At 56.2% G+C, this 27,837-nt stretch overlaps 9 protein-coding genes across 9 annotated transcripts; 7 read left to right on the forward strand and 2 right to left on the reverse strand.

Annotated features, from left to right (window-relative positions):
• Positions 1 to 469: 469 nt before the first annotated feature.
• Positions 470 to 2,272, reverse strand: E0L32_003816 (uncharacterized protein; the record flags this gene model as incomplete). Its single annotated transcript, XM_031138157.1, has 1 exon — positions 470 to 2,272. One exon carries the CDS (start codon positions 2,270 to 2,272, stop codon positions 470 to 472), a length of 1,803 nt encoding a protein of 600 aa, XP_030998233.1.
• A 719-nt stretch (positions 2,273 to 2,991) lies between these two features.
• E0L32_003817 (uncharacterized protein) lies at positions 2,992 to 3,759 on the forward strand (the record flags this gene model as incomplete). The annotated part of the gene is made up of 1 exon (XM_031138158.1): positions 2,992 to 3,759. The coding sequence occupies one exon, from the start codon at positions 2,992 to 2,994 to the stop codon at positions 3,757 to 3,759; it is 768 nt and encodes a 255-aa protein (XP_030998234.1).
• Positions 3,760 to 4,146: 387 nt separating this feature from the next.
• On the forward strand, positions 4,147 to 6,123 carry E0L32_003818 (uncharacterized protein; the record flags this gene model as incomplete). The annotated part of the gene is made up of 1 exon (XM_031138159.1): positions 4,147 to 6,123. One exon carries the CDS (start codon positions 4,147 to 4,149, stop codon positions 6,121 to 6,123), a length of 1,977 nt encoding a protein of 658 aa, XP_030998235.1.
• Positions 6,124 to 7,844: 1,721 nt separating this feature from the next.
• Positions 7,845 to 8,900, forward strand: E0L32_003819 (uncharacterized protein; the record flags this gene model as incomplete). The annotated part of the gene is made up of 1 exon (XM_031138160.1): positions 7,845 to 8,900. The coding sequence occupies one exon, from the start codon at positions 7,845 to 7,847 to the stop codon at positions 8,898 to 8,900; it is 1,056 nt and encodes a 351-aa protein (XP_030998236.1).
• Positions 8,901 to 10,833: 1,933 nt separating this feature from the next.
• On the forward strand, positions 10,834 to 12,759 carry E0L32_003820 (uncharacterized protein; the record flags this gene model as incomplete). Its single annotated transcript, XM_031138162.1, has 5 exons — positions 10,834 to 10,977; positions 11,055 to 11,408; positions 11,504 to 12,154; positions 12,211 to 12,651; positions 12,736 to 12,759. 5 exons carry the CDS (start codon positions 10,834 to 10,836, stop codon positions 12,757 to 12,759), a joined length of 1,614 nt encoding a protein of 537 aa, XP_030998237.1.
• A 231-nt stretch (positions 12,760 to 12,990) lies between these two features.
• On the reverse strand, positions 12,991 to 14,613 carry E0L32_003821 (uncharacterized protein; the record flags this gene model as incomplete). The annotated part of the gene is made up of 1 exon (XM_031138163.1): positions 12,991 to 14,613. The coding sequence occupies one exon, from the start codon at positions 14,611 to 14,613 to the stop codon at positions 12,991 to 12,993; it is 1,623 nt and encodes a 540-aa protein (XP_030998238.1).
• A 1,699-nt stretch (positions 14,614 to 16,312) lies between these two features.
• Positions 16,313 to 24,568, forward strand: E0L32_003822 (uncharacterized protein; the record flags this gene model as incomplete). Its single annotated transcript, XM_031138164.1, has 11 exons — positions 16,313 to 16,926; positions 16,996 to 17,440; positions 17,501 to 17,569; positions 17,643 to 17,766; positions 17,869 to 17,981; positions 18,249 to 18,702; positions 18,761 to 19,216; positions 19,267 to 22,592; positions 22,645 to 22,719; positions 22,786 to 23,120; positions 23,167 to 24,568. 11 exons carry the CDS (start codon positions 16,313 to 16,315, stop codon positions 24,566 to 24,568), a joined length of 7,413 nt encoding a protein of 2,470 aa, XP_030998239.1.
• Positions 24,569 to 24,975: 407 nt separating this feature from the next.
• On the forward strand, positions 24,976 to 26,388 carry E0L32_003823 (uncharacterized protein; the record flags this gene model as incomplete). Its single annotated transcript, XM_031138165.1, has 1 exon — positions 24,976 to 26,388. One exon carries the CDS (start codon positions 24,976 to 24,978, stop codon positions 26,386 to 26,388), a length of 1,413 nt encoding a protein of 470 aa, XP_030998240.1.
• A 505-nt stretch (positions 26,389 to 26,893) lies between these two features.
• Positions 26,894 to 27,710, forward strand: E0L32_003824 (uncharacterized protein; the record flags this gene model as incomplete). Its single annotated transcript, XM_031138166.1, has 3 exons — positions 26,894 to 27,114; positions 27,189 to 27,405; positions 27,477 to 27,710. The coding sequence occupies 3 exons, from the start codon at positions 26,894 to 26,896 to the stop codon at positions 27,708 to 27,710; spliced, it is 672 nt and encodes a 223-aa protein (XP_030998241.1).
• Between the last annotated feature and the right edge of the window lie 127 nt (positions 27,711 to 27,837).

Below are 27,837 nucleotides of genomic sequence, written 5' to 3' on the forward strand. Positions count from 1 at the left end.
GGAAGAATGTTAGTCTACCGGGAATGGACGGATGGTAACTCTGCGTGGGGACCGGAGCTTTGCTAGATTAATATAGAATGTTGCATTCAATCGGGGGAGGGGGGTTCGAGACGCGGGGTGCACATCATTTGGGGAAAGTTTTCTGTGTGCTATATCCGGCTCAGGGACAGGGCTGTGTCATGCTGTTTCACGCGGATGAGCTTGGAGATTATATTGGAAATTTCCACTAATAAGAGCGACGGATCCCAGAGAAGCACGGCGCAGGGTCCTCCAGATATTCACCACAGGATAGACTGGGTCTCATCGGCCCCGATTGCCGCCCGCCTGGGCGTCCGGACCAAGGGAGCAGCATACCAGTTTATTCAGCCACAAGAAGGGGAATGTCAGTTTTCCAGGGGTAAAGGTAATCGCAGAGGTTATTTAGTACATGCGCAGAGGTACTGTCATGCGTACCCTACGCACCATCCGGCTACCCAAAAACCCAGTCACGATATTCCACCAGAGTAGTTGCAATACTGGCGGCATCATCAACTTCGTTCGTATCGTGGCCGCCATCGGTATCAAAGGATTCATCGTCATCCATGTCTTGCAATGATACGATCAGCGTGTTGAGACGTGGCACCGCCACACGCAGCTTGATCAACAAGTGCTTGGTAGGGAAGGCTTTGTAGCGGATCTCGGTAGTGTCGTAAAGAGAGGTAAGTTGGACTCTGTTGATCAGTGGGCCAACATTGGAATGGTCGATGGGGGATCTTGCAATGACCTCGCAGCCGACAAACACCGTATCGCGCCTCAATTGTTGGGGTGATTTGCCGAGCGTGTGACAGAAGACGACGAGGATTGACGGATAACCGCCTGTGTGGCCACTGGGCGTGAAGAGGCGCCAGTGTTTACCGCAGTATTGTGATCGGAGGTCGGCTCGTGTTTGTTGATCCACGCAAGTACCCTCGGTGAAAGTGTAACCCCATTTTGATAGGGATTCTTCGAAATCGAGACGATATGACTGTCCCTCTTGTTCGTCTGGGATCTCCTTCTGCTTCAAATTGAAGAGGAGGTAATCGGCCGGAGGCAGATTGAACTCAGGGCTCATAAAGTTCAGTAATTGGGTCGGGTCAGCACGCCAAAGTGACCCATTCTCCTCCATCTGGACTGTGAACCCGACCCTGCACTTGTTGGTACCGCAATCAAGCATAATGACAGCCATCTGTGGGCCGGGAGAGTAGCCATTTTTGAATCTTGAGGAGGAGCCATCCGAAGAGGAAGCAAGGAGGCGCTCGAAGTGCTGCTTTTGCGTCTTGGACAACGACTCCCAGGGCGCAAGATTGCCGAGAACGCACACACGCAAGAGGACAGTGGATTTGTAAGGACGACAGACCGTATCAGGAGAGACAACGTGCGACTCGACGGTGGAAATGTGGTTGAACTTATGTACCATGTCCTGTCTCGCGAAGCACTTGATATTTGGTGCCAAGATGCCATATTGAGTCCGTGGCTGAACATCTGGGGTTGATAATTGCCAGACGAAAATGGATGCATCATTGGACATGTTCAAGATCTCCCTTTGCAGTCGAGCAAACGACCCAGCACCTTCGCCATACAAGATCGGCATGTTCATTTCGAAGAGACCCATGATACTGTAGGCTTGGTCTTCAGGCCGTGTTGTGCTCCGCTTGGCCGCCCAGGACATCTTTTGCGCGACGCTGTAGGTCCGAAGGATCTCCGTCGCGCTTGAGTATGGTGCGCTGATGGCGAGGCAATTCCTGTCAATGCCTGTGATCTCGGAGATGAGCCGAGCCCAAAAAGGCGCCGACTTTGTCCCGATCTCTCTCCATTTTGAATTCAGAAGTATCACCATGGGAGGGGCGATGAGCTCCTGGAGTGTCCACCCCCGGGTGAACCATCTGCTTCTCTTGAACTGATCCAGGCTAGACTGTCCCCGTCCTGGGTAGTCGTGTACATCCTCAAGATAGGCGAAGCAGACAGCCGCTGACTTGTACCAGTTGAACATGGAATTGATCGCCTCGGACAGCTCAGAGCTGGAAGACTTGTCCAGACAACACGTGTCTATCCATGTGTACGTGTAGCCCTCGGCCCGACTGACTTTGCATAGCCCACGAATCTTTTGGTAGCCCTGCAGGTGGGTGTAATTGTTGCTCTTAATATCCTCGAAGGTCACTTCCTCGTCGCCCCAGGTGTGCGAAAGGATGCTGTATGGCGGAGGGTGGTCCCCGAACTCTTGCAGCCTTTCAGTTTCCACATTGAGCAACCTCATGGTGATGGTTCCCAGGTCGTCCGGGGCCTGTCTTGGCTCATGGAGGATACAGAGATACAGAAGGTGTTGAGAAAAGGGACATTCTAAGATGCGGAAGAAGACGTAGGTCGGCGAAATGCAGCTGGTACGAGCCCCTCACTGGCTTGTCTTGCAAACCACTCGTTGGTTGGACAATGCTGAGGTCTTGGCAAGCTGCCTCACCCGCGCCCTGCATGCATCACAGACGGGAAAGTACCCGGTGTTTTATAAGCCACAACCCGGAATGCTGTGTCGCCATGCTATCGTTGCTTTTCTCTGAGGAAATGCAGGCCGAGTTTGTCTTGAACATCGGCGAGGGGCATTCATTGCGTGTCTTAGTGACTCCACATTATCCTCCAACAGTTCCGGCTGCACACATTAGAAGTGGCACGATGGGCCGAGAAACCTCATCAATTGTTCAACGTTCCTTTTCTAGCCCCTTTCACTAAGCTCTGTGGTGCCATCCTCCGAAAACCCCTTGTTTTTAGCAGGCAAGGCATACGTGAAGGGCTGTGCTAAGGTTGAACATGTGGGGATAGCATCGCCACACTCAGCTGAACTTTGGGAAGTGCGGGATAAAGCGCAGTTTATGGTCACTCAAGACCTTTATCCTCAAAAGTTGACTGAGGTTGGCATGCAAGGCGATCATGTTGAATCTCTCCTCACATGTGGCCAGTCCGTCTTCATCTATGACAAAGAACATGGCCGACAAGTCACAATGCCCCGCGTCCTCCGGTCGAAACACGACCGTCGGCAATCCTCCAGCCTATGCCTCCCGTCCGCCATCTCCGGCGCCAACGTACCACACAATCGACCCCGCGAGCCACGATATGCCGCGGGAGGTCACTGTCAATGCCAGGGATGAGAAATCCCGGCTCAAAGATCCAGGCCAAGCTGAGTTCACGTTGGTGCATAGAGCCGCCGCTCTCGGGGACCTGAAGACTGTAAGGCATCTTCTCGATGGAGGAAGCGATGAACTCGAAGTTCCCACTCAGAGCGGATCAACGCCCTTGATTGGAGCATGTGAGAGCGGGAGCATCGATGTGGTGAAATTGCTCCTGGAGCACGGCGCAGATATCACCAGACGAAACAAGCTCGGGAACACACCACTTGGCACGGCTGCTAGTAGAGGTGACGTTGAGATTGTGCGGCTTCTCCTGGATGTGGGAGCCGAGCGCAACCCTCAGTTGAACATCGGTTGGACGCCACTTCTCCAGGCGGCGCGTGGAGGACATCATCAGGTGGTCGAGGTACTCCTGCAACGTGGAGCTGATCCGTCAGCTATCACATTCACCGGGCAAACAGCGTTGCATATCGCCGTCCTCAACGGCAAGCTGGAAGTGGTTAAGACTCTCCTCCAGAACGGAGCAACGGTGGCTCCCTTGGACAACAAGAGGCGGACACCGCTGAACTTGGCTGCACAGCACGGCCATAAAGACATTGTGAAGCTTCTCAAGTCTTGGAGCTAGAAGCTAGATATTCCAGCTATATTGTGTGATCCCTGCAAGTCAAAAGGAAGCCTCTCTATCTCTCTCCTCTCCTTTCAATGACTATTGTGAGGTACGGAGGTACATGCAGGTGGGGCAAGCTGAGATATTGAATGTGCCAGCTGTCAGCCAGAGCCAGGGACGTCACTAGCGCGTGTTTGGCTGTGGATTAGGCGTGAATTGAAAGTGGACCCGTTTCCGAGATTCGTTCATCTCAGATTGCTGAAACGAGGCAACTACTCGTCAACCTTTCATCATCAAGAACAAACAATCTACCGCCTTCTTTCGCACTTTCGTCGCATATACAGCTCAAGATATCTTCGAATCGACGAAAACGAGCTTGCTTACCTTTGGAAAGACCCGATCACGATGAGTTCGGACTCAGAGGAGGCGAACGACTCAGCACGGGCTTTGGATGATGAGTCCGAAAATTCAGAGTCTGATGAGTCGCATGGATTTCTGGACATAGAAGCAGCCGAATCGGGTGATGAATCATCGGAAGACTCAGAATCTGATGACGACGTTGAATACATCCCACCCACCTTCTATCAGTTCAAGCGTCTGCCACCAGAGATGCGCCAACGCGTCTGGGAGATGTTCTGCCCTGATCTTCTCGCCAATCCACGCGTCTATACAGTGCTCCTTCAGTATGAAGACTCTACATATCTCGCCGAAGGACCAACGCTCTCGCAGCAGACGGCACCTGCAAGGACCGTACTCGCGGTCCATCGCGAGAGCCGCGCACTGGCCCTCCGCAGATTGCCCGACTCTTTCAACATCGAGAGCCAAGACGCTATCGTGCGGTTCAACAAAGAGTCGGACGTCGTCTACATGGCCGGCCACATCCCTATCTTGACTACGAGGAAGCTGCCCAAGCGGATACGGGATTTCTGTGCCAACATCGCCAATATCGCGCTCGATGGAGTCGCGTTCGGCTTGGGCTCATTCGACCCACAGAAGCTACAGTCGATCCTGCAGAGCCTGCCCAGCCTCAAGTCCGTCTTTCTACGCTTCGACGACACCATGGTTGAGGCTGTACACTCGCACTGGTGCACATCGGACATGGTCCATAACTACTACATTCAGACAGACGAGGAGGAGCCCGGCCTGGGAGAACTGAGAGAAGACTACGAGACCATCTTTGCATGGCCAAACCTAACCAAGAACCGAGAGTGGGCGGAGCAAAACATTCCCATCGACCCGACCAAGCGAGGCTATCTTAGGAGGCTTGCCCAGGTGCCGAGGGGTCTCGAATCTCTTGCTGCGATGATGACCGGGCCACTTGAAGGCCACAACGGAGAGGACGAAGAGGATGAATCTGGCGAAGAAGAAGACGGTGATGGTGGTGTACTCGAAGAAGGAGATGGATCAAACGGCGAAAAGGACCAGCTACCGGTCTCTCGAACATTGCCCTCGGGAGTAGAAGTCTGGCCAATGATCCAGTTCGAGTTCGAGACCGGCGTCAACAGGTTTGAGCTCTTGCGCGGCTGGAGCGGGAAACAGGAAGAGTGGAATATTGCTCTCGAGGGCGAGCTCGATTTTGGGTCCGATAGTGAAGGCGCGGACGTGGAAGACGAATACGAGAGCGAGGGCATTGACGACGATGACATCGAAGAAGCCGAGATCTCGGACGACGAAGATGACTTGCACGTGCAGCCGTTATCGGATGCGGAATCAGTATCGAGCGAAGCAGCCCCCAGATCGATAGAAGCGATTGATCTTACTTCGGATCATCATGAGCTGGAGGCCGCCGTGTTCTCGAGTCCGGAGCCCGAATCGGAAGATCAAGGCAGCGATGAGGAGAAGATAGCGTCCAACCCATCCCGCCGTGGCAAGAGGCAGGCAAAGCGGCGCGTTATCGAATCAGATTCGGAGGGTGGAAGTCAGGGAGAGGAAGACGCTCCTCGAAAGAACCGACGGGCTCGAAGGGTTCTTCCCGAGTCCGAGGATGAAGAGGGTGATAATGAGGATGTAGTAGAGACAGCCAATCCAGCCCGACCTGTCAAGTCAGGTACCAGTCGGGGAAGGAGAGTCTCAGAAGACGAGGAAGGGGACAGCGAGGAAGAGGAAGAGGACGAGGACGAGGATAGCGAGGAGGAAGACGACGAGGAAGACGATCCCCCACGACGCATCTCACTTGCAGAACGGCTCCAGCTGCACCGCCAACAAAACCCCATCATGGTTGGTTCGGGTTCGGAGTCTGAAGAAGACAGCGATGGCGGTGGTGTCAAATACGTGAATGGAGACTTTGACGACGACGAGGATCCGGAGGAGGACGAAGACGATAATGACGGGCTCACCATCCAGGAGGCCGAGGAATCAGACGATGAGGACGACGCTTGGTAGGAGCATTGCGGAGGCCGCCGATAGCTACTCTCCCGGAGCAGAGTTTAATGACACGACCATGACAACCCTGACGCCATGCAATGTAATGGACGCTCGTCTCATGTAGTACAACTCTGTCAGCCGTCGTGGACTTGCAGCGAACCCTCTCGCTTCCAGTCGACGGCTTCTGGCGACGAATCTCGTGCACAACGGCTTGTCCTGAGTCGTGTGTTGTCTATGGCCCTGTGATCTATTGCTTGGCATGCTTGGCTGGTGTTTGCGCGATGGACATGCTTGCGACTCCTCGAGCCCGATCCCGGATTTCCCTTGCATGATCTCCGCCTCTCGCCTAGGATCAGGGCGGGCGTGATTGGCAAATGGAAATCAGGGGAGACAGACAAACAGGGCCAAGAGCGTGGGGGTCACATCGCAAGAGGAGGAACCTGGGCCTGAAGGAAACCCCGCCACCACTGACTGCCAGTGACTGGTCGCTCTTTTCCCCGCGACAATATCACAATTGGACAGGATTTCCTTCTTCTGCATTCAATCTCCTTTCGCCACCTTGCCGAGATGACGGCGTTGCCGTGTCATATGAGCGGACAAAACCCCACTAGAGCACAAGTCCGCCCGAGGAAAGAAAGGTGCACTTCCAAAGACAATACCGCTCTGTCTCCTTACTCATGCTGGTTTCTTACCGTCCTTCTTTGCTCCAACTGCTGGACGAATGTTCCCTCGGATGCACAATGCCTGCCTGACACATGGAAACTCGGGAGTGGCTGCAGCCATCGACAGCAGGACCTGATGCTGGGTACGACGTTACGATGGTAGACCTCCAGGCGCCACGCGACCATGCCGACGTCGACCGTTTACCCATCTCGCTTTAAAGCAGCAGTTCCACTCATCCCCGACTCGGCGACTTGATGACAATTGTGTGGTACATACGTCTGGTTATGTGCTTTTCTTCGTTCCTACTGGGATGGTGCGCCTCTTTCCCTCTCTTTAGGTCCTTGGTCGTATCTGTCTCCCTCCCCCCCCCACGCTATTCTGTCTTCCGAGGTTCACCCTTGCGCCCCGTCTTACCGACCTGAGGCCACGGAGTCAGGGTCTCGGGCTGAGGGATGGCGAGGATGGATGATGCGGACAGAAAACACCCCCACGTTGCCGCCCGGCTGGGTTCACACACCACCACCCAGACTGGGATCCTGGATCCCCGACTCGAGGGATGTGCTGTGTCTTGATGACCCAAGAAGGCGTTCCGGTGCCCTGATTCGTCGGTCTTTGGGATATTAAGAGCCTCCTTGACCAGGGTCCGTCGCTCATGTACTGATGGACAAGCCTTTGACAATGGTCACGATGACCCGGACATGGGTCGACGGACAGGATTGAGGCACTGTCTGCCCCCACAGGACCTCTTTTCTTCTTCACTGTCTCCAATGTTCACTCCAGCCGAGACCCGCTGGAGGTCCTCGGACAGCTACTTTCTTACCAATGGCACTGCCGTCGTTTCCCTTACGTGTGCTCCCCTACCCTCCATTATGCTCCCCTGCTATTTCCGGCAATGAGCCGCTCCATGTCCTAGTGATCTCGTGATATATAAAAGATCCGTCTCGCGCTTCATTGAAACAGATGCCTTGGACACGGAATGTAGGCCATCTCACATCCTGTCACTTACCGTCGTCTCTTCTTCCCCCTTAACTGGCTCTACATCACACACAAGCTCTACATAGCGCCGACGAGCAAAAATGGCCACAACACCAGCCCGCAGCTCCGTAAGCTCCTTCCAGGATGGTACTGATGCCGCCGCCGCCCATACCTCCTCCACCACACCACCCCTCAAGCCGGGAGTCTACGTCCCTCTCCTCGCCTTCTTCACCCCGGACACGGAGCACATCGACGCGGCCGCCACCCAGCGCCACGCCGTCCGCCTCGCCAACGCCGGCGTCGCGGGCCTCGTTCTCCACGGCTCCAACGGCGAGGCCGCGCACCTGTCGCCCGCCGAGCGCCTCGCCGCGATCAAGCACGTCGCCGACGCCCTGCGCCACGACGCGGACCACCCTTTACCCATCATCGCCGGCTGCGGCGCCCAGTCGGTCCGCGAGACGGTGGCCCTGTGCCGCGACGCCCACCGCGCCGGCGCGACGCACGCGCTCGTCCTGCCGCCGGGGTACTACGCCGGCCTGCTCAAGAACGCTGGTGGTGGTGGTGGAGGCGACGCCTTTGTGCGCTTCTTCCACGACGTCGCCGACGCGAGCCCCATTCCCGTGCTGGTGTACAACTACCCGGCCGCGGCCAACGGCGTCGACCTCGACAGCGACGCCGTCTGCGCCGCGGCGCGGCACCCCAACGTCGCGGGCGTGAAGCTGACGTGCGGCAACACGGGCAAGCTGGCGCGCGTGGCGGCGGCGACCGAGGGCACGGGCTTCTTCGTCGCGGGCGGCAGCGCCGACTTCATACTGCAGGGAGCCGTGGTGGGAGCGCACGGAACTATTTCTGGCCTCGCGAACCTGGCGCCGAGGGCGTGTGTGCGCGTGCTCGAGCTGTTCGAGCAGGGTAGGCTGGCTGAGGCGAGACGTGTGCAGGCCCGCGTGGCGGCGGCGGACTGGCTGGCGATACAGACTGGGTTTGTCGGCGTCAAGGCTGCGTTCCCCATGTTCCACGGCGAGGCGGAGAGGGGGTGCGTCGAGCCGCGGCGGCCGTGCCTGCCGATGGGCGAGCGGGAGAGGGAGGTTATGTGCAAGGGGTTGGAGGACCTGTTGGCGCTGGAGGAGGAGCTGAAGGCTGCTGGTGCGCAGTCATGACATGCATGGCTGGTTGTATACGTGAGAGACGAGGAAGGAAGGTTGGTAATGTGGGATATAATATGATGATGAATGAATCCTACCTCCGCTTGTTTGCTCCAGGGCAGGATAACTAGCGTTTGGCGAGACTGTATGAGGGTTGGTCAAAACAGGTTTGATAGGGAACTGCCACAACGACTGTTGTAGTCTTGATTCACCCAAGACTCATTACTAGGAAATGCTCAAACAAAATTCAACTTTACAGGTCATCACTTGTGACACTGACATGAGTGGCAAAGGGGGTTCAGTCGATCGGTGAAAGGTCCGGGCAGGGTTGCCGGGGGTTACCAATCGAGCAGCGTGACACTGCCCTAGCCAAGCCGAGATACACTTTTCATAAACTGCCTTCACAAACCTTGCCATAGTCTGGACGATTCCTATCAATTGAACCGGCATATTCAATTGGGAATGATGGGGTTCGGGAGTGGTGTGCAGGTGCAAGCAGCTGGGTGTGGTTGTGGCAAGGGGAAATCTCGGCATTTTAGCAATCCTCAACTAACTTCAGCCTCAGATTATGCATAGAAACAAGCACAAAATAGTCTTCGGAACCACACAACGCAAGATGACGATTAGAGCCTGTCAACCTTGAATAAGCGCAGGCTTCGGAGGAGTACAGACCTCGGTAAGGGACTACAAGCTGCTTAAGATGTGTTGGTAATCCTGCGATGGTTGGCGTACAAATACTTCGGATCCATCGACTCGTCGGCAATTTCAGCTAGACAACCTCCCCCTTGGAGATAATCCGCGAGACTAGAGCATGCAAGGCAAACGTGGCTCAGGGATGTAACGGTGGGAGAGGCTCTGCCCCCAGCCCAGGCATCCCCAAGAACCAACAAATGCAATACCGAGGGACTGGCACGCCCGAGCAATCCGAGATGACCTCCTTGAAGTTGGGGAAGGCAGGGGTAGACACTACTACTGTACGAAGGTAGGTACTTTTGATACTAGGGACGCTGTGCCGCCGCCAACAGGGCTAGATGTGTCGACGCGCCTCTGCACAGCTCGACAGGATACGATGGTCTCCAGCCGTGCTTGGGGAACAGGATCCGCTTTCCATCTCAATTCATGCAAAGGATACTCCACTTTCTACCCCGTCTTTCCCCATGGGGACCCATTTGAAGTGACGAGACGCATCGATCTCACCGCGTTGCCTCAATGGTGGCGAACGTGTCGTACGGGCAGATACAGCCGTGGTCCAGACGACTTGATGGCAAAGGATCGCGACTTGTCATCTTGGCAGTCCAGACTAAGACACACCTACCCCAAATTTGTTGTGTCCAGGTTGGGGGTGAGGAGAGCAATAGTCTGTGATTCTTGTCGATTTCGCGTGTGTTTCGCCCTGGGACATCCATCGCTTGCATGCTTCGGCTCCATGAAGCCGACGAGGCCTGCACGGGGCCCCGCTTCGAGCAGGCTAAACACAACGTCAAAGGACTTCCAACCTATTATCTCCATCCAGATTTACCCCAACCCCTCTGTGCCAAGACAAAGGGGCGTTTTTCTGTCACCTATTGGTCATTTGGACGGCTGTCGGTACTTGATTGGCACGCCGACCGAGCCAAAGTTCACGACCTCCTGCTCCGGGGGTTCTGTGTGTGTGTGTGTGTGTGTGTGTGTATGTACCTCATAGCAGGTTCTTTCTTTTTCTCGCCTAGCCAAGTAGATGGGATACGCAGTAGGTGCTGGGGTAATAAAGGCACACGACTAGGGTTCTCCATTGCGACGGTGGCATATAAATGGCATGCAGGGGAAGGATCTGCATAAACCTAGACCTCCAACCCGGATCCTGAGGAGAGACTTGTTTCCTTCTGTGTTTACTCAACAGCCAGCCTCAATTCCTCTTCTTTGTGGTCTTCACTCGCTACCTTTCGAGCCTTGAGAGACGCCGGTCAAGATGACAGCAGACCACCCCGAGGACACCATCCGCGCGCACTGGAAGTGCTTCGTGGCCTGCGGGCTTATCATCCTGTCGCCCTTCCAGTATGGCGTCGACTTTGGCCTCATTGGAGGTCTGCAGGCGATGCCAGGATTCCTCATGGTTCGTACGCCCGCTTTGCTATTCAGAACGAATCAGTGAAGCAATTGGACTGACACGCCCTTCTTCGCCATCGACAGATCTTTGGCTACAGGGCGCCCAACACCGCCCTCGGCTGGAACCTCGACACCACTCGGCAGCAGATTATCTCCTCTTTCATGACCCTCGGTGCCTTCATCAGCTCAGGCGGTGCTGGTTTTGCCGCCATCAAGCTCGGACGGAAGCAATGCCTCTGGCTCGCCTGCGCCCTCTGCTGCGTCTCCAACATCTTGATGATGGCCACGGAAAACATCGGGGCCCTCTACACGGGACGCCTGCTCATCGGGCTGGCCAACGGCTTCTTCATGACCTTCTCGCAGCTGTACATCCAGGAGTCTAGCCCGGCCAAGTACCGCGGCCTCTTCCTGACCATCTTCCAGTTCTGCACGTCCTTTGTAAGTCGCAGTCGCCGTGCATAATGCTTGATATATAAAGGAAATTGCGCGTCGGTCCTTTGTTCTGATGACTAACCGGAACGTCCCTCCACCAGGGCACCCTCGTCGGCACCATCATCGACTGGGCCACCGCCAAGCGCATGGACAAGTCGGCCTACCTCATCCCCCTGGGCATCATCTACGTCGTCCCCTGCATCCTCACGGTCGCCCTGTTCTTCATCCCCGAGAGCCCGCGCTGGCTCGTGCTGCAGGGCCGCCTCGAGGACGCGCACAGGTCCCTCTCGTGGCTGCGCCCGCCCACGGCGCCCATCGACGACGAGGTCGCCGAGATCAAGGCCGCCATCGACAAGGAGCGCGAGCTCGGCAGCAACGTCGGCGTGCTCGACATGTTCCGCACCAAGACGGACCGGCGCCGCACCGCGCTGTCCGTCTGCGTCGTCACCCTGCAGGCCGCCTCGGGCTCCATGTTCATCATCGCCTACAAGGCCTACTTCTTCGGCATGGCCAAGGTCACTGACCCGTTTGCTATGACCAACGTCCTTAGCACCGTCGGCATCGTCGCCATCCTTATTAACTCGCTCATCGTCGTCCGCTACGGCCGCCGCCGCGTCATCATGACCATCGGCCTCGTCACCTGCGGCATCCTGCAGCTCATCATCGCCATCACCTACGACAAGAACCCCGGCGCCAAGGTCACGGGCCAGGTTCTCGTCGGGCTGAGCTCCCTGTACCTCGCCTCGTACAACGTAAGTTATGATACAAAGGGAACAAATAAATCCATTCGCTCTCCTGTCCCTTAAAGTGCAGCAAGTTCATGCGACGGTCGGATCTAACTTTCATCTTCCTTCCACAGGGTATGATCGCCTCATACGCCTGGCTCGCGGGCGGCGAGATCCCCTCCCAGCGCCTGCGCAGCTACACCTTCGGCCTCGCCGCCGCCTCGGGCTTCTTCTTCGCCTGGCTGACGACCTTCACGGCGCCCTACTTCATCAACCCGCAGTCGCTCAACTGGGGGCCCCGCTACGGCTACATCTGGACCCCCTCGTGCGCCATCGCCGCCCTCTGGGTCTTCTTCTTCCTGCCCGAGACCAAGGGCCGCACGCTCGAGGAGATCGACGAGATGTTCGAGGCCGGCGTGCCCGCCCGCAAGTTCCGCACCTACGTCTGCGTGCGCGGCGTCCCCACCGCCGACCCCAAGGGTGCCGTGCGGAAGAGCATGGATGAGGAGGGCGATGTTGAGAAGGTGAGTCTGTCTTTGCCCCAATGGGCGGCTTTGAAGTGAAAAAGATGGATCCTGTCTGACATGTGTGCTTACTAGAATCAACAGGTTAACGTCGAGCACAGCAAGTAAAACGCTGAACTTGTTGAAGGAGTAGGCAGTGAGGTCTACGCAGGTTTTCAGGATACTGGTGTTTGTTTGGTGTAAACACTAGTTTTTGACATACACGAGATGACTACACCCAAAAATGAATATCAGATGTATTCCAAGTATCATATGATGATATCTCGAGGTCAGATTGTGAAGAGTACTAACGTTGCGCCATGTTCGTACGCCACGAGCATTCCATCCAACTCTCATGATCTACACACCATTCAGAATTCCGCAGCCATTGGCAGTCCCACCAGCCAGTTCGTTCGCAGACCCCCTGCCGGGGCGATTCACTGGCACCCGCCGTCCGGTCATCCCGCCCCTGAGCAAGTGCTTCATGACCTTGCCCGACGGCGTCCGGGGCAGCGCCTCGACAAACTTGACCTCCTTGGGTATCTTGTACCGCGCAATCTGCCCATCGCAGTACAGCCGCAGCTCCTCGCCATCGATTCTCCCTCCCGGCTCGAGCACGACATACGCCCGGCCGCTCTCCCCCCACTGCTCATCAGGCACGCCAACGACAGCCACGTCCTGGACGTCGGGGTGCGCGATCAGCACCGCCTCGACCTCGGCGGAGTACACGTTCTCACCGCCCCTGATGTACATGTCCTTCCGCCTGTCGAGGATAAAGACGAACCCGTCCCCGTCCCGCCGCGCGATGTCGCCGGTCCGCAGCCACCCGTCCTCGGTGAAGGCCGCGGCCGTCTCCGCGGGCCGATTCCAGTAGCCCGGCGTGACGTGCGGGCCCCGGACGAGGATCTCCCCGGCCTCGCCGTCCGGCACGTCCCGACAGCCGCCGTCGGCGCCGCCGCCGTCCGAGAGGAGGTCCACGATGCGCACCCGGGCCTGCGGCGCCAGCGTCCCCGCCGACCCGGCCTTGGCGCGGATGACGACCCCGTCGAGCGGCATGCCGACCGTCGTCGCGGCCTCGGTCATGCCGTACCCGTCGACCATCTTGACCCCCCTGTCCAGCCACCACAGGATGTTCGCGGGCGGGTTCGGCGCGCCCCCCGTGAACAGGGCCTTCAGGGCGGTCCACTTCTCCGGCGCGAACCCTTCCGCGTACCGCAGCATCGTCGCCATCTGCGGGACGCAGAAGTAGTGCGTGACGCCCAGGTCCTGGTCCGCGAGGCGGCGGTTGGTCTGCGCGGCGTCGAACCCCGGGCTGACGAGCAGCGTCCCGCCGCGCAGGAGCGGCGCCCAGACCTGCACGACCAGGCCGATGATGTGGTACATGGGGCAGTCGCAGAGGAAGACGCAGCCGGTGGAGACCTCGCCCAGGTAGGCATAGTTTGTCGCCGTGGCCAGGAGACAACGCGGCGTCAGCATAACCCCTTTTGGCGAGCCGGAAGTGCCGGAGGTGTAGAGGATGGTGCCTGTCTTGTCATAAAAAGCAGGCGAGATTGGTATCGGGGGTGCGGGCGGAGAAGCTTGGAGAGCTTTGGTGAAGGAGCTGAAGCTTCTGCATCGCTGTCGGGCTTGCTGGCATCGGACGTGCGTATCTCGGCTGTAGAAGAGGACTGGCGAGCAGTCTTCCAGGATGCGCGCGATCTCGGGTGAGGAGAGTCGCCAGTTGACGGGCACGAAAATGGCTCCTATTCTCAGCAATGCCTGGTGGATGATGAGCTGATATACGCTGTTCTGGTCGAGAACAGCCACGCGGTCGCCAGCTCGAACGCCCTCGACACTGCGAAGAATGGTCACTGCGCGTTGTACATCAGTGTCGAGCTCTCCATAGCTCCATCGCAAACCCGTGGAAAGCTCGACGCAGGCCAAATTATTTGCCCGGGTCCTGGCATTGGAGGCAATCAGATCAGGTGAAGGGTGCGCCAACATAGTGTGTATCTTGGACGGAAGGGTCACCTCGACGCTGTCGATGATCGTCGCAGCCCCTTCACCTTTCATAGCCGCACTTGAGCTTCTAGCACTGATAGAGACCCATGAGAAAGAACTTCGATGTTGCGTGCGTTCTGGTTCATGAATCCAAATCGCGCCAACATCACATCTTCCGGCGGTGAATACTATCACCTGCCCAAGGAGCAGAAAGATGAGGTTGCGAGAACAAATGTCGAATCGCAGGTAGTCGACATGGCTCAGATCCTCCAAGGCCAGGATCAAGGTAGGAGATTAGGGAAATCACCGTCTTCCAAGAAGATGCCAAGAATGTACAGGGTCCAATTGTGAGAAAGATGCTCTTCAAGTCGGGGCTCATGCCGAGCAAATGTGTGGCTTTGACCAAGCAAGGACAATAAGAAGAACAATACATAACTTTAGCTTCGGATTTCATCACCCTCCTTGGTCTGATCGGACAGATGACCCATTGCTAGTCCCGTAAGCAGTAGTTTAGGCCCCCCTAAAACCTGGGCTTGGCCGCTGACGCCAATCCTCTTGCAGGGCTGATAACATGCATAAAGCGGAGACGATCAACGGATGTTGATCTCTTATTCGAGGCCGACTGGTCCTTTGGCAGATCCACGATGAAGCTAGACATTAGTTCCTGGTGATTTCGAAAGATGGCCAATGATCTCCACGTCCTCGGACTCTGAAACTGCATGTATGTGCGAGCACCGATGCCTTTGCGAAAGAAAAGAATCACGAAGTTGAGACTGAGAAGTGGAATAGGTACCAACTGGCACGCACGCACAGCCCGCTTGGGCCGCTCCGTCTCCATCGGCCCAGTGGCCGTGTTCTTGGGCTAACGCGGGTCAAAAGTCCTATTCCTGCTCGAGCGGTTGGTTTGCCCTATCAAGCGCTAGCCAGATACGTCACTCGATCAATGGTCAAGAATAATTTCGACCACTACTGTCCGCGGTTGTAATACCCCATCCATGCGATGTAACGGTGGTGTTTCCCGTCATCAGCACGGCACGTCAGCTAGCCTTACTTTTTTTGGGCTGCTTAGAACCTTGGCGGCATTCGTCTCAGCTCATCGTGCATCGGGTCGTCGGCGACCTTAAAAGACAGGTCCTTTACCCTGCCGAGGTCGTGTTGCGTTCGGGGACCACCATCGAGCACAGGCATTCCTTTGACACTATTCACGGCCACGGAATAGCGGCCGAAGTTGCACACGACACCCAGCAAGAGATCGAGGAGACCAAGCGTACCCACATGCTCCGGTATGGGGTAATGCCAATTGTCAGCAACGGGGCATTGACCTGAAGTGGCGGGCGGCTCGCAGACTAGCTGCATACTTGTGTGCAAGTGAGGTCGAGTCACATTAGAAAATGTATAGTGAAGCGTGGAGCGTGGAGCATCGGAAAACAGCTGGGTGTCCATTTCTCCGTAGGAATCAGCTAGCGCCGCCGATGTCAAAGGGCATATTCTGTAAGAGTGCGCCCCATTATGATTGCGTCAGGGTCCTCGATTATGTGCGCTTATTTGATGCGAGGTGATGCGAGATCGTTGGTTCCGTGTCGGGGACGAGTTGTATCGTTGTCTCTGGACTTTAATTAGATCAAGCCCCCGTCCTCCTCCAAAGTGTACTCCAGCAACAACTCACACTAATGAGGCTTATGCACACACGGCTTGGTGGACAATGCGAGGCAATGATCCTCTTAGGGTGCATCTCGCACAACCCAACGGGACACATTCGTCTACCGCCGCTCAAGATAAGCCAATGACCAATGGCAACATCGCCTCGGATGAGGGCAGGGCTGATGTTGAGCCAATTGCAATCACCGGCATGGGAATGCGGCTTCCGGGAGGCATTCGCGATGCTGAAGGCTTCTGGGATCTCCTAGTAAACGGCCGAAATGGGCGCTGTCGGGTGCCAACTAATCGCTACGCCGTCGACACGTGGTACGGACCGGGCCAGTCGCTCCATGTTGGAACCAGACACGGCAATTTCTTGCAAGATTACAACCCAGCACAGGTCGACACCAGCTTCTGGTCCATGTCAAAAGAGGAGGTGGAGACGATGGATCCAGAACAGAGGCTATTGCTCGAGGTGGTGTATGAGACTTTTGAGAGCTCCGGCTGGCGGGAGTTTCGCGGTGAAGAGGTTGGTGTGTACGTCGGCACCATGGGGAATGATTGGGACAAGATCGAGCTGCAGGACAGCCAGAACCTGGACCCGGTGCGCGCCGACATATATGGCGACTACGTGATGGCCAATCGAGTGTCGTACGAGTTCAATCTCAAAGGTCCTAGGTATGTTGGCTGTGTCTGACCCCTCGCTCCCTCTGCAGATGCCTCTGACTGATATCTGTCCGTGCCCAGCATCGTATTGCGTACGGCGTGCTCATCGTCGCTCTCGGCACTTCATATGGCATGTCAGGATATACGGTCTGGAGAATGCACGGCCGCCGTGGTCTGCGGAACCAACCTCATCCTCACGCCCCGCGACACGGTCATCATGACAGAGCAGGGTGTCTTGTCTCCATCCGGCTCGTCACGGTCGTTCGATGCGGACGCGGACGGGTACGGGCGTGGAGAGGCCGTGAACGCAATCCTCGTGAAGAAGTTGTCCGATGCGGTCCGCGATGGGGATCCCATTCGTGCTGTCATCCGGAACACTTGTATCTCGGGCGATGGAAGAACCCCTGGACTGACAGTGCCGAACCCATCCAGCCATGAGAAGCTGATCAGGAGGGCATATCGGGCCGCAGGTATCAAAAACCTATCGACAGTTGCGATGATCGAGTGCCACGGAACAGGAACTGCGGTAAGTCACAAGTCGAAGGCGGCATCGGTCTGGGCTGCTAAAAACTGACTGGTATGCTAGGTTGGTGATCCGATTGAGATCGAGGCAATTGCCAATATCTGGGGCGAGAAAGGCATTCATATTGGTTCAGTAAGTGCTGGCTGATCCTCGTCAAGACAGGAGAGGATTGCTCTGCGGACTGGCGCTGAGACGTAGGATTCAGGTCAAGCCAAATATTGGACATGGGGAAGGCGCATCCGGGCTGTCAAGCGTCATCAAGATGGTTCTTGCCCTGGAACACTCGACAATTCCACCTAACATTAATTTCAAGAAACCCAATCCGAGAAGTGAGTAGTTTTCTGGTCGACAATTCCTTGATAATATGTACTTTTTGCGTCAATGGGGCATGACTTTGGGAAAGGGTTGCTGACATGCACTCGTTCATCTAGTCCCGTGGGAGGAGGCGAAGCTCGTTGTCCCAACCAAGGCGACTCCCTGGCCGCCGGGTCGGTTGGAGCGAGTGTCTGTCAACAGCTTTGGCATTGGAGGCGCAAATGCTCATGTAAGTAAGAGGCTCGTTGGTTCCTCCAGGACCAAACGTATTGTGTGAGAGAAGAGAGTCATCTTTCCAACCCTGTACACCGCCGCCGGGTTGTGTGGTTGGTTCACAGAGCGATCAGGAAAGAAGAGACCTACTCGTGTTCTGCTTTTGGTCCGCACCTATACCTACAAATTTAGGCAGTGGGATAACCAGCCCCGAGATACCCGGGCAAGGAAACTGGAAGGTTGAAACACACAGTCTAGTCTATTTACTGACCGTTGATTTAAGGTTATCCTCGAGTCACCCACGTGCGCCAACGTTGCGGCACAGCACTGCAACAACACTCCACCTCCGGACATCCCTGGTCGGCACTTTTTGCTTCCCTTTTCTGCCACAAACCAGCATTCGACATTCAGTCAAGTGGAGAACGTCGGTATTTACCTTTCCAGGAATCCTGAAAAATTACGAGATACGGCCTACACTCTAGCCGCACACCGGGAAGCGCATGTGTTTCGTGCGTTCTCGGTCATACGACATCCCGATGAAGGAACCGAACCCCCAAATATCACCAAGCCCACACAGAAAATACCGCCGTTAATATGGGTCTTTACGGGCCAAGGGGCGCAGTGGGCCCAGATGGGCAAGGAACTCATCGAGAATGTACCCTTAGTGAGCCAGAGGCTGGAAGAGCTGCAAGGATACCTCGATGACCTCCCTGAACCTCCTTCATGGACGCTAAAAGGTAATGCCTTTTCTTTAGCTCCTTGCACCATGAGTCGGTGTTTCTTACATGCATGCAGAAGCAATGATTGCGCCCCAGGGACAGAGCCGCCTATATGAGGCCGAGTTCTCCCAGCCCTGCCTTGCCGCCCTACAGATCACCCTCGCGGACCTACTCCGCTCATGGGGAATCCAGCCAGCGGCAGTGGTGGGACACTCTTCTGGGGAGACAGGCGCTGGCTATGCCGCCGGCGTCATAAGTGCCAAGGACGCAATGACTTTGGCCTATCATCGCGGTCAGATCACGCCTCCGCTGAAGGCTGCTCACCGAGGCGGCATGGCGGCTGTCGGTTTGGGCAAAGACCAAGTGGAACCGTATTTGGAGCCGGGCGTGATTGTTGGCTGCGAGAATTCACCTTGCAGTGTTTCCCTTTCTGGCGACATAGACGTTTTGCACCGAGTCATGGTGAATATTAAAGAGGCGCATCCGGAGGTGCTGTGCCGTGCCTTACAGGTCGAGTGCGGGTACCATTCGCGTAGGTCGTCATGCCACACTTCCAGATCTATAAAGCTGACCTACAACAAGCACACATGTTCGCCATCAGGGATAACTTCGACAATAGGGTGGCTGGCGTGGCGCACGGCAAACCACCACAGGTGCCATTCTATTCCTCCGTGACTGGAAAACTGAACGCCGACTTCCCTCGCAAATACTGGTCCACCAACATGGTGTCTCCAGTTTTATTTAGCACTGCGGTCGAGGCTTTGCTATCGGATTTCCCGAACGCAGCTTTCATCGAGTTGGGCCCGCACTCAGCAATGGCTGGTCCCTTACGCCAGATTCTCCAGAAACACAATCGGACAGCAGAGTACATCCCTACACTCGTACGCAATGTGGATGGTCATGTATCGATCCTCAAAGCTGCGGGTCAGCTTTGGGCGCAAGGATTCGAGATTGATCTGAACAGAGTCAACGCCGCTGGTAAGCTCCTCACAGACTTGCCGACCTATCCTTGGCATTATGACGCAGAGTATTGGGTAGAAAGCAGGCTTTCCCGCGACTGGAGATTGCGCCAATTCGATCACCATGAACTGCTTGGCAGCCGAGTTCTGCATACTGGCGATGCCGTGCCCGCATGGCGGTGCAAGCTTCGGGTAGAAGATGTGCCATGGCTGCGAGACCACAGCTTTGGAGGCGACATTTTGCTTCCAGCAACCGCATATATAACGATGGCTGGTGAAGCCATCCGCCAACTGACAAATTCCAGGGACTACTCGGTCCGGAATGTCAGGTTTCTCTCTCCCCTCATGCTGGGTGACGAGGCCGTCGAAGTGATCACCGCTTTGGTACCAGTGCCAGAAACACCCGACGAGGCATCGCCGTGGTACAATTTTTCAATCTCTGCCTTGCATGGAGAAATTTGGACACGACTGGTCACAGGTCACTGTCGGGGTGGTGCTGCCTCCAAGTTGCCACATCTGCATACCCCGAAAACTCTCCCTCGTAAAATGTCTCCGGACATGTTCTACTATACCTGCCAGCGATGGGGTCTTACCTACGGTCCCAAGTTCCGCGGTCTTGCCGACATAACATCCCAAATCGAACAAAGCAAAGCAGGGGCCACAGTTTCAGATCTCATTCCTACCTCACAACGTACGTCTTACTACGCGATCCATCCGACTACTCTAGATTCGAGTCTTCACATATGCATGGTGGCGGCTTGCCGAGGCCTCGAACGCAACTTCACGGTTGCCTCAGTGCCCAAATCCATTGACGAGATGTACGTCGCTGAGAAGCGGGCCGGATCTGTTCAAGTCGAAGGCGAGACAAGCGAGCAATTGAATGGCGGCTCCGTTGCCGACGTGATTGGCGTCTCCAATGGTAAACTTGTGTTCCATCTACACGGCCTCCAGGTCACCCCTTTTGGACCGAACAAGACTGTGGATGATGACCCACATGCCGGAGCTATCATTGAGTGGAAAGCCGACATCGACTTTGTTGACCCTGCAAGGCTGTTTAGGCATGTTGATAGCGTACAACGAATGCACAGGCTTGCGTTGGCATGCCTTTTGGAGACTCGATCCCAGTTATCAGGACTGCAAAATCACGGCCGACACTTGACGTCCTTCAAAGTGTGGCTCGACACAATTCACAAGCGCGCTGTCAACGGCGCTTACCCCGGAGTGCTCGACTACCATGAACTGGCTACGATGAAGCCAGATGCCCGCCGATTCATCATCGACAACCTACTGGATATCTGTGAAAAGGAAAGTGGAGACTTCCGAGACCTCGCCAGTCGAATTCACTGGGTACACTCCCACGCCAAAGCTTTCTTCGAGATGAACGGTATCTCGAATCCTCCACCTCCGAAGGACCCTGATGTTGACACCTGCCTATCCGAGTTTCTTGGAAACGAGGTCGATTTGTCACAATTCTTCTCTCTCTTGTGGCATCAAAATGCTAAAGCCCGCATTCTGCTGATCGAATCCGGTAATGGCAAGCTGCTGGGCCGAGTTCTCAGAAGCCTGAGTTCCAAGAACGGTGATGATCGCGACCTGGTTGTATCCGTTCCCACCCAGGAAGCGGCGGATAGAGTCAGGGAGCGCTTTGCAAATGCGACCGGCGTGGTATTAAACATCGTGGACGCCCTTCAGGGGCTCTCTCAATCAACACACGATCTTGTCATTATCGCCGATGACGAGCTCAGCCAGGGCACAGGCCGCGCGGACTACCTCCACCATATTAGGAGCCTCCTACAGCCACGGGGAAGACTCTTGATCCAGCAAGCAGATCCTAGCTGCGCAATAGCCGGTTATCTCAGAGCGTTAGATTATGATTATTGGCCCATAAAAACTTCAAAGGCCGAGGAGGCACACGAAGGTTTCAAGAACGTCTTGCAAAAGGCTGGTTTTGACGCAAACGATGCGACATTCTGGAGTAGCGCTTCCAGCAGCATCATACTCGCACGCCCAGCAACTATACAAAGTCCCCGACCAAAAAGAATAACAGTCCTCTGTCGCGACACTACACATCCTCTCATCTCTTCTTTGACTGGCTACCTGACAGAAAGTCAAGATATCAAGCCCTCCTTTCTCACCATTGGCCAGGACATACCCTCTGGTCAGCCGGTTCTGAGTCTGTTGGACCTCGAGAGCCCCTTTCTGCACGACATAACACCCGACATGTTTGTGTCGTTCAAGAAGTCTATTTTGTCTATGCAGGACGCTCCAATGCTTTGGGTCACGGGCGCGTGCCAGGTCGAGTGCCAAAAGCCAAATTATGCCTTAACAGTTGGAGCCTTGCGTACCATACGCAACGAGACATCGGCTGACATTGTCACACTGGAGTTGGATAGTTTCGATAATACAGGGTGGGAGGCTGTTGCGGATGTGCTTGGTACGCTTCCGCATCGTAATCTGGGGGGTGGAGCCACCAACCCAGATTCAGAGTATGCCTTCTCCGAGGGAATTATCAAGACCAGCAGGTTTCACACTGTCAAAGTGTCCGAGGAACTACTCGAACAGAACGCGTCTTGTGGGCTAAAGAGGTTGGTTGTTAGCAAGGCTGGGCCAAAGACATCTGCTAGATGGAAACGGGCTGAGGCAACCGAAGTAAGTGGCGACTTGGTGGAGATTCACGTCAAAATCACGAAGATCTCGGGAGGCGATAATGCTGGGACCGACGGAAGCGGTGTCATTAGCCGTGTTGGGCCCCGCGTGCAAGCTCTTCAAGCTGGCGATAGAGTTGTCTTCTTCGGCAGCAACGCCTGCTCGACACATGCAGTGCTTTCTGAGAAACAGTGTGTCAAGATTCCGGGCACAATCACGAACAAGGATGCAGCTGTTCTCCCTTCAGCGCTCATACAGGCATTCTATGCGCTAGACGAGGTCGCAAGGATCAAAAAGGGCGAGGTGCTTTGCTCTCTCCTTGAAGAAATAAGCAGAGTGGTGCTAACTATTCTAGTCTGTCTTGATCACAAATCCTTGCAGCATCGCAGGGCTAGCTGCGATAAAGCTGGCTAAAATGGCCAGGGCTGAAGTAAGTCTTTCTCAGCGGCCTTTAGCAAACTCTCTTGTGAATCTCCAACCTAACTCGTGGCGTAAGGTGTATTGCACGGTGGTGTCTCCAGAAGAGGCAGATTACCTCGAGCAGTATGGTGTGCCAAGGGGTAGGGTAGCTGACGTCAAGGCTACCAGTCTCGCCAAATCGCTAGGCAGAGACTGCTTCGATATTGTGCTCAGTCTCGAAGGTGGTTCAAGTCCAGGAGAGGCCTGGAACCATACTGCACCGTTCGGCAAGTGCATCAACTTGAGTGAAAACCCAAGCGAGGCCAGCAAAGACAAGCAATCAACATTGCACAGCAACAACCGAGCCTACGTTAGCGTAGATATCAAGCAGCTGGTTCTGCATCGCCCTGACGTTTGCCACAGGCAAGTCATGTTCACACCAAACTGCATAGTACACTCTTAACTAACACAGATTCAGGCTCCTCACCAAGGCTCTTGAACTGCAAAAAGAAGGCCTCATGCAATCAACCATCAAGGCTTTCGACGCAGCCGATGCTGAATATTCTCTCGCCTATGTGCAAGGTGGCCCAACCAAAACTTGGGAGGAAGTCGTGCTCATGATGCCCGACGATACGGATAATACCGCACTAAAAGTAGCACCTAACAGACTCCAAACACGACTGCGCCCAGACAGAACTTACATTTTCGTGGGCGGACTCGGCGGCCTGGGTCAAGCTATTGCGCGGTTTCTCGTCGAGAAAGGTGCGCGGCACCTCATCTTCTTCTCCCGGTCCGCCGAGGCAGCCGTCCAGCAGTACGCCGACTACATCAACGAACTTGAGTACCAAGGCTGCACCGTCAAGACCATATCCGGCGACGTCAGCTTGATGGAGGACGTGCGGCGCATGCTCGCAGCCGTCAATCAGTCGCACCCCGTCGCTGGCGTCCTTCACGCGGCCATGGCCCTGCAGGACGTCAACCTGGCCGACATGTCACACGCTCAATGGCAGCGCTGCGTCCTGCCCAAGGTCCGCGGGGCGTGGAACCTGCACAACGCGCTGCAGCTGCCGACGGAGCCGCTCGACTTCTTCTTCCTGTTCGGCTCCGTCTCCGGCCTCGGCGGGCAGGTCGGGCAGGCCAACTACGCGGCGGCCAACGCCTTCCTCGACGCGTTTGCGCAGTACCGCCGCTCGCTGGGCCTACCCTGCTCGGTGCTCGACATCGGCATGATGCGCGGCGTCGGGATCCTGGCGCGGGAGACGTACCGGCTCGAGGCGATGCGGGCGGAGTCGCTGCATGCGCTGCACGAGCAGGAGCTGCTGGACGCGCTGGAGCTGATGCTGGCGAGGTCTTATGCGGATGATAGGTCCGAGCGAGGTGGGCGTTCCATCGCGGACGGGTACGTGAGCAAGGGGCAGATGGCGATCGGGTTGAGGTTTGGCAGTACGCCCGCGCCATCGATGAGCCAAGCGGCGTGGCAGCGCGACCCGCGGACGCTGTTCCTCCAGACGGGTAATGCCGGGCCTCAGAATGGTCAGAGCGTTGCGGATGAAGGGGGTGCAGCGAGCCTCAAAGAGTTCCTTCACAGTTGCAACTCGGACCCGTCGTTGCTCGAGACAGACAGAGCGGCAACGTACTTGGCACGGGAAATTGCTGCAGCCCTGTCGGCTTTCAGGATGCGGGACGGCGAGGAGCTGGATCTCGATGCGTCTATGGAAACGGTCGGGGTCGACTCTCTGCTTAGCATCGAGTTGCGCAACTGGTTCAAGCAGAAGGTAGGAGTACTCTTGAAGATCCCCGAGATTCGAGGCGCGGACAGTGTCAGAGGATTGGGTGCGCTTGCTGCGAAGAGGATTTCAGAACGCCTACAGAGTCGTTAATAAGACAAGCTAGACAGAAGTAAGCAGTTGCTTGGTCAGAACATTTCTTTCGTAGTTATATTGAAACAGCACGAATCCTATGAGATCACATTCTGCCATTGCTTCTACAGGTTGTGGATGAACCTGAGCCGGGCCACATGCGGAATAGAGACAGACATCTGCCGCTGAGAAGAATTGATTCACCTTTGAGAAGCTATCAACAACCACTCAAGGTGAATCATAAATGGTCATTGAGCAAGTTTCGAGGAACCGGCCATTAGGTCTATCTGGTCGACCAAGGTTTGGCGGGGGGCTGGACGAGGGGGAACGTGGCCACCACAGATGTTCTCAGTATTTGTCAACTCCGTTGCTAGTCCCTTTCGAAGTTCGCTTCAGCTCCTTTCTACATAAATATCAAGCAATCAGCGATGCCACTCATGGCCCCAGACTCTACCCGCTTGTTGGGCGCACCGCCGGCCGCCGGCGCCGGCTTCGCATACGCCAATGGCGAGTTTTTCGCCGATGCGTCAGGAGGAAACCGGCACCGGCGGGCGACTCCCGCGCAGATCAAGGCGCACTTTGCAGCCGGCAGCGAGAAGGACTACCCGGCGCACTGGTTCGAAGCGCAGCTCATCCACTACGGCCTCAACCCGTCCAAGACAAAGGCCGTGGCGCGCATGCGCCTCTACGACGCCGTCAGGGCGGGCCAGCTCGTCGTTCCGGGGTCCATAGCCAGGATGGAGGCGGAGCTCAGGAAGGCATGGACCAGGAAGGACCGCGAGATGAAGAAGGAGCAGGAGCCCACTGAGACGGGTCCGGTGAAGGTCAAGGTCAAGGTCGAGGTAAAAGTCGAGGAGGAGGCGTTGGCTGGGTCGGCGAGTAGAGCGAGGGTGGGAGTGAAGAGGGAGGCCGGTGATGATGAAGGAATGGTACAGAAGGCTACGAAGAAGATAAAGGCCGAGGAGCCAGCACTACCAGCGCGGCAGATCCGGACTGCTCGATGGGGCAGCTCCTTTTCATCCTCGGCGCGTGCGCGACCACCATCGCCGTCACCACCCCCTCGATTCGCAACAGGGCAGACCTCACGGCCAAGTGAAGCACCCGCAGCACGCGGCCGCTTTCAGTCTCCGCCGCAATCACTGGGCTATACGGACTTGCCTGCGTCACAGAGGTACATGGACGCGCCAGCATTGCAGGGTTGCCTGGATACGCCGGGAATACAGGGCTACATGGACGAGCCGGCGTCACAGGGCGATATGGACTATCTGGCATTAGAGGGCTATCTGGACATGCCGGAACCACAGGGCTACTTGGACGTGCCAGCATCACAGAGTTACATATTTGAAGACGACTTCAACGCACTGCCGCCTCCGTACTCGGAGCAAATGGACCTAGAGCGGCTCGGCCTCCTGAACGGCACTTACGCCGTCACCTCCGAATATGTCGGCCGGGAGTGGCTGATATACGGCTCCAACTTTGAGCTCACGCTCACTCTTTCCGGCTCTAGCCTCTGGGGCAGATTTGATCTGGGCGTGGTCCATGGCGTTTTGTTTCTCGAGGAGCGGCCCAGAGCCTCGTCGCATCACGAGCACGAGTTTCTCTGGCGCGGACGCGAGGCCGAGGGTCCTATCATGTATGGCGATTCGAACACCGGATGGGTCAAGTTCCTCGGCGGGGGCCGCATCGAGGGCCAAATCGGCTTCATGAGCCTGCCATTCACCGGGCAGCGCTTGCCTGGCCAGGGAACGAGAAGCCAGATTGACGCTCGGACGATGCAGGACGAGTGGCACGAATATTCAGAGAGCGAGTATGAGCGCGAGAGACTGGCTCGTTGGCGATGAGGCACCCTCCCGTCACGTCGATAAGATTACGCAATCCCCGGCCATGGGGGAAGAATATTCAGAGAGATGTGTAATCTAGCCTCTCGGGACGGAAGGCATGGAAAGCGATGGTGGTGGAATATGTGTGTAGTGGTAGTTTGAGGTTGCGGGCTGTAGGACTAGACCAAATTCGTATTCAAGGCCATTTCGCGGGAGATCTCCCACCGGCCAGCACTGACAAATTCACTCCATGCAGCCCTGGAGCCACTGAATGCGGTCTGTTTAGGCCTAGCGTAGAGGGTGCCAGCAGGGTACACCTGCGGTTCCGGTGAGTAATTCCGGGCGAGGAAGTCCGGTGCACAAGTAACAACAGAGGGCACGGGCGATTTCGTCATTTCATAATAAAAGGGATCAATCAACGTCCCCCTCTCCGACCAGACCGCTCTCCGTCAATCGGCCTCAAAACGACTAGGAATTAGAGCAGGGGGCTCAGGCAGACCCAATTGATAACACTAGTGCCGTCACTATGAAGGTCATCATCACCGGAGCCACTGGCTTCATCGGCGGCGCCATCGTCCGCGAGTGCTTCGAGAACCCCAAGATCACCCAGATCCTCGTCCTCAGCCGGAAGCCACTAGGCGAGGGTATGCCCAAGGGCGACAAGCTCACGACCATCATCCACGAAGACTTTTCCACGTACCCTCCGGAACTGCTGGAGAAGCTGGCCGGAGCCGAAGCATGTCTATGGTCCGTCCAGAGTCCATTGGCCGGAGCTTGATACCGACCATCAGCGCTAACATGAACGATCCACAACACTTCAGGGCAATCGGCGGCCGAGCCTACCAGTTCCCCAACGTCGAGACGGCGCGCAAGGTGCACGTCGGCTACGTCGTCCCCGCCGCCACGGCCTTCATGACGGCCCTGGCGCCCAAGCTGCCCGCCGGACAGAAGTTCCGCTTCGTGTTCTGCAGCGGCGCCTTCGCCGAGCAGAAGCAGGACAAGAGCCTGCTGTTTATGGGCGACACGCGTCGGGTCAAGGTAGGTGCCCTTCTGTTGATCATCACTGGTGATGTTTGTTACTGATGAAGAATGCTATTGCGCGTGCGCAGGGCGAGACCGAAAAGGCGCTCTCCGACCTGGCGGACAGCAACCCGGACAAGCTGGAGGCCTGGTCTGTACGTCCGAGCGGGGTCATTGCGCGCGATGCCAACCCCCTGCTCAAGATTGGAGGCAAGTTGTTCGCGGCCATCACCGCGGACCAGCTGGCCCGCGCGATGGTCAAGATCGCCCTTGAGGGTCACAAGGGTGGGATTATTGAGAATAGCGAGCTGTTGAAGATGTGACGAATCGCGCATGGTGCACTGCCTTCCCCACGATCATTTTGTTGAAATCGCGAGTTCTCTGCCTCACCTTTGCAGTGCCTTGGAGTTGTTGGATTCGATGATAGTCTGCAGGACTTGTTTATTTCGA

This window comes from Thyridium curvatum (genome assembly GCF_004353045.1).
Source record: "Thyridium curvatum strain D216 chromosome Unknown NODE_17_length_530222_cov_84.051745, whole genome shotgun sequence".
NCBI classification, from domain to species: Eukaryota; Fungi; Ascomycota; class Sordariomycetes; order Thyridiales; family Thyridiaceae; genus Thyridium; species Thyridium curvatum.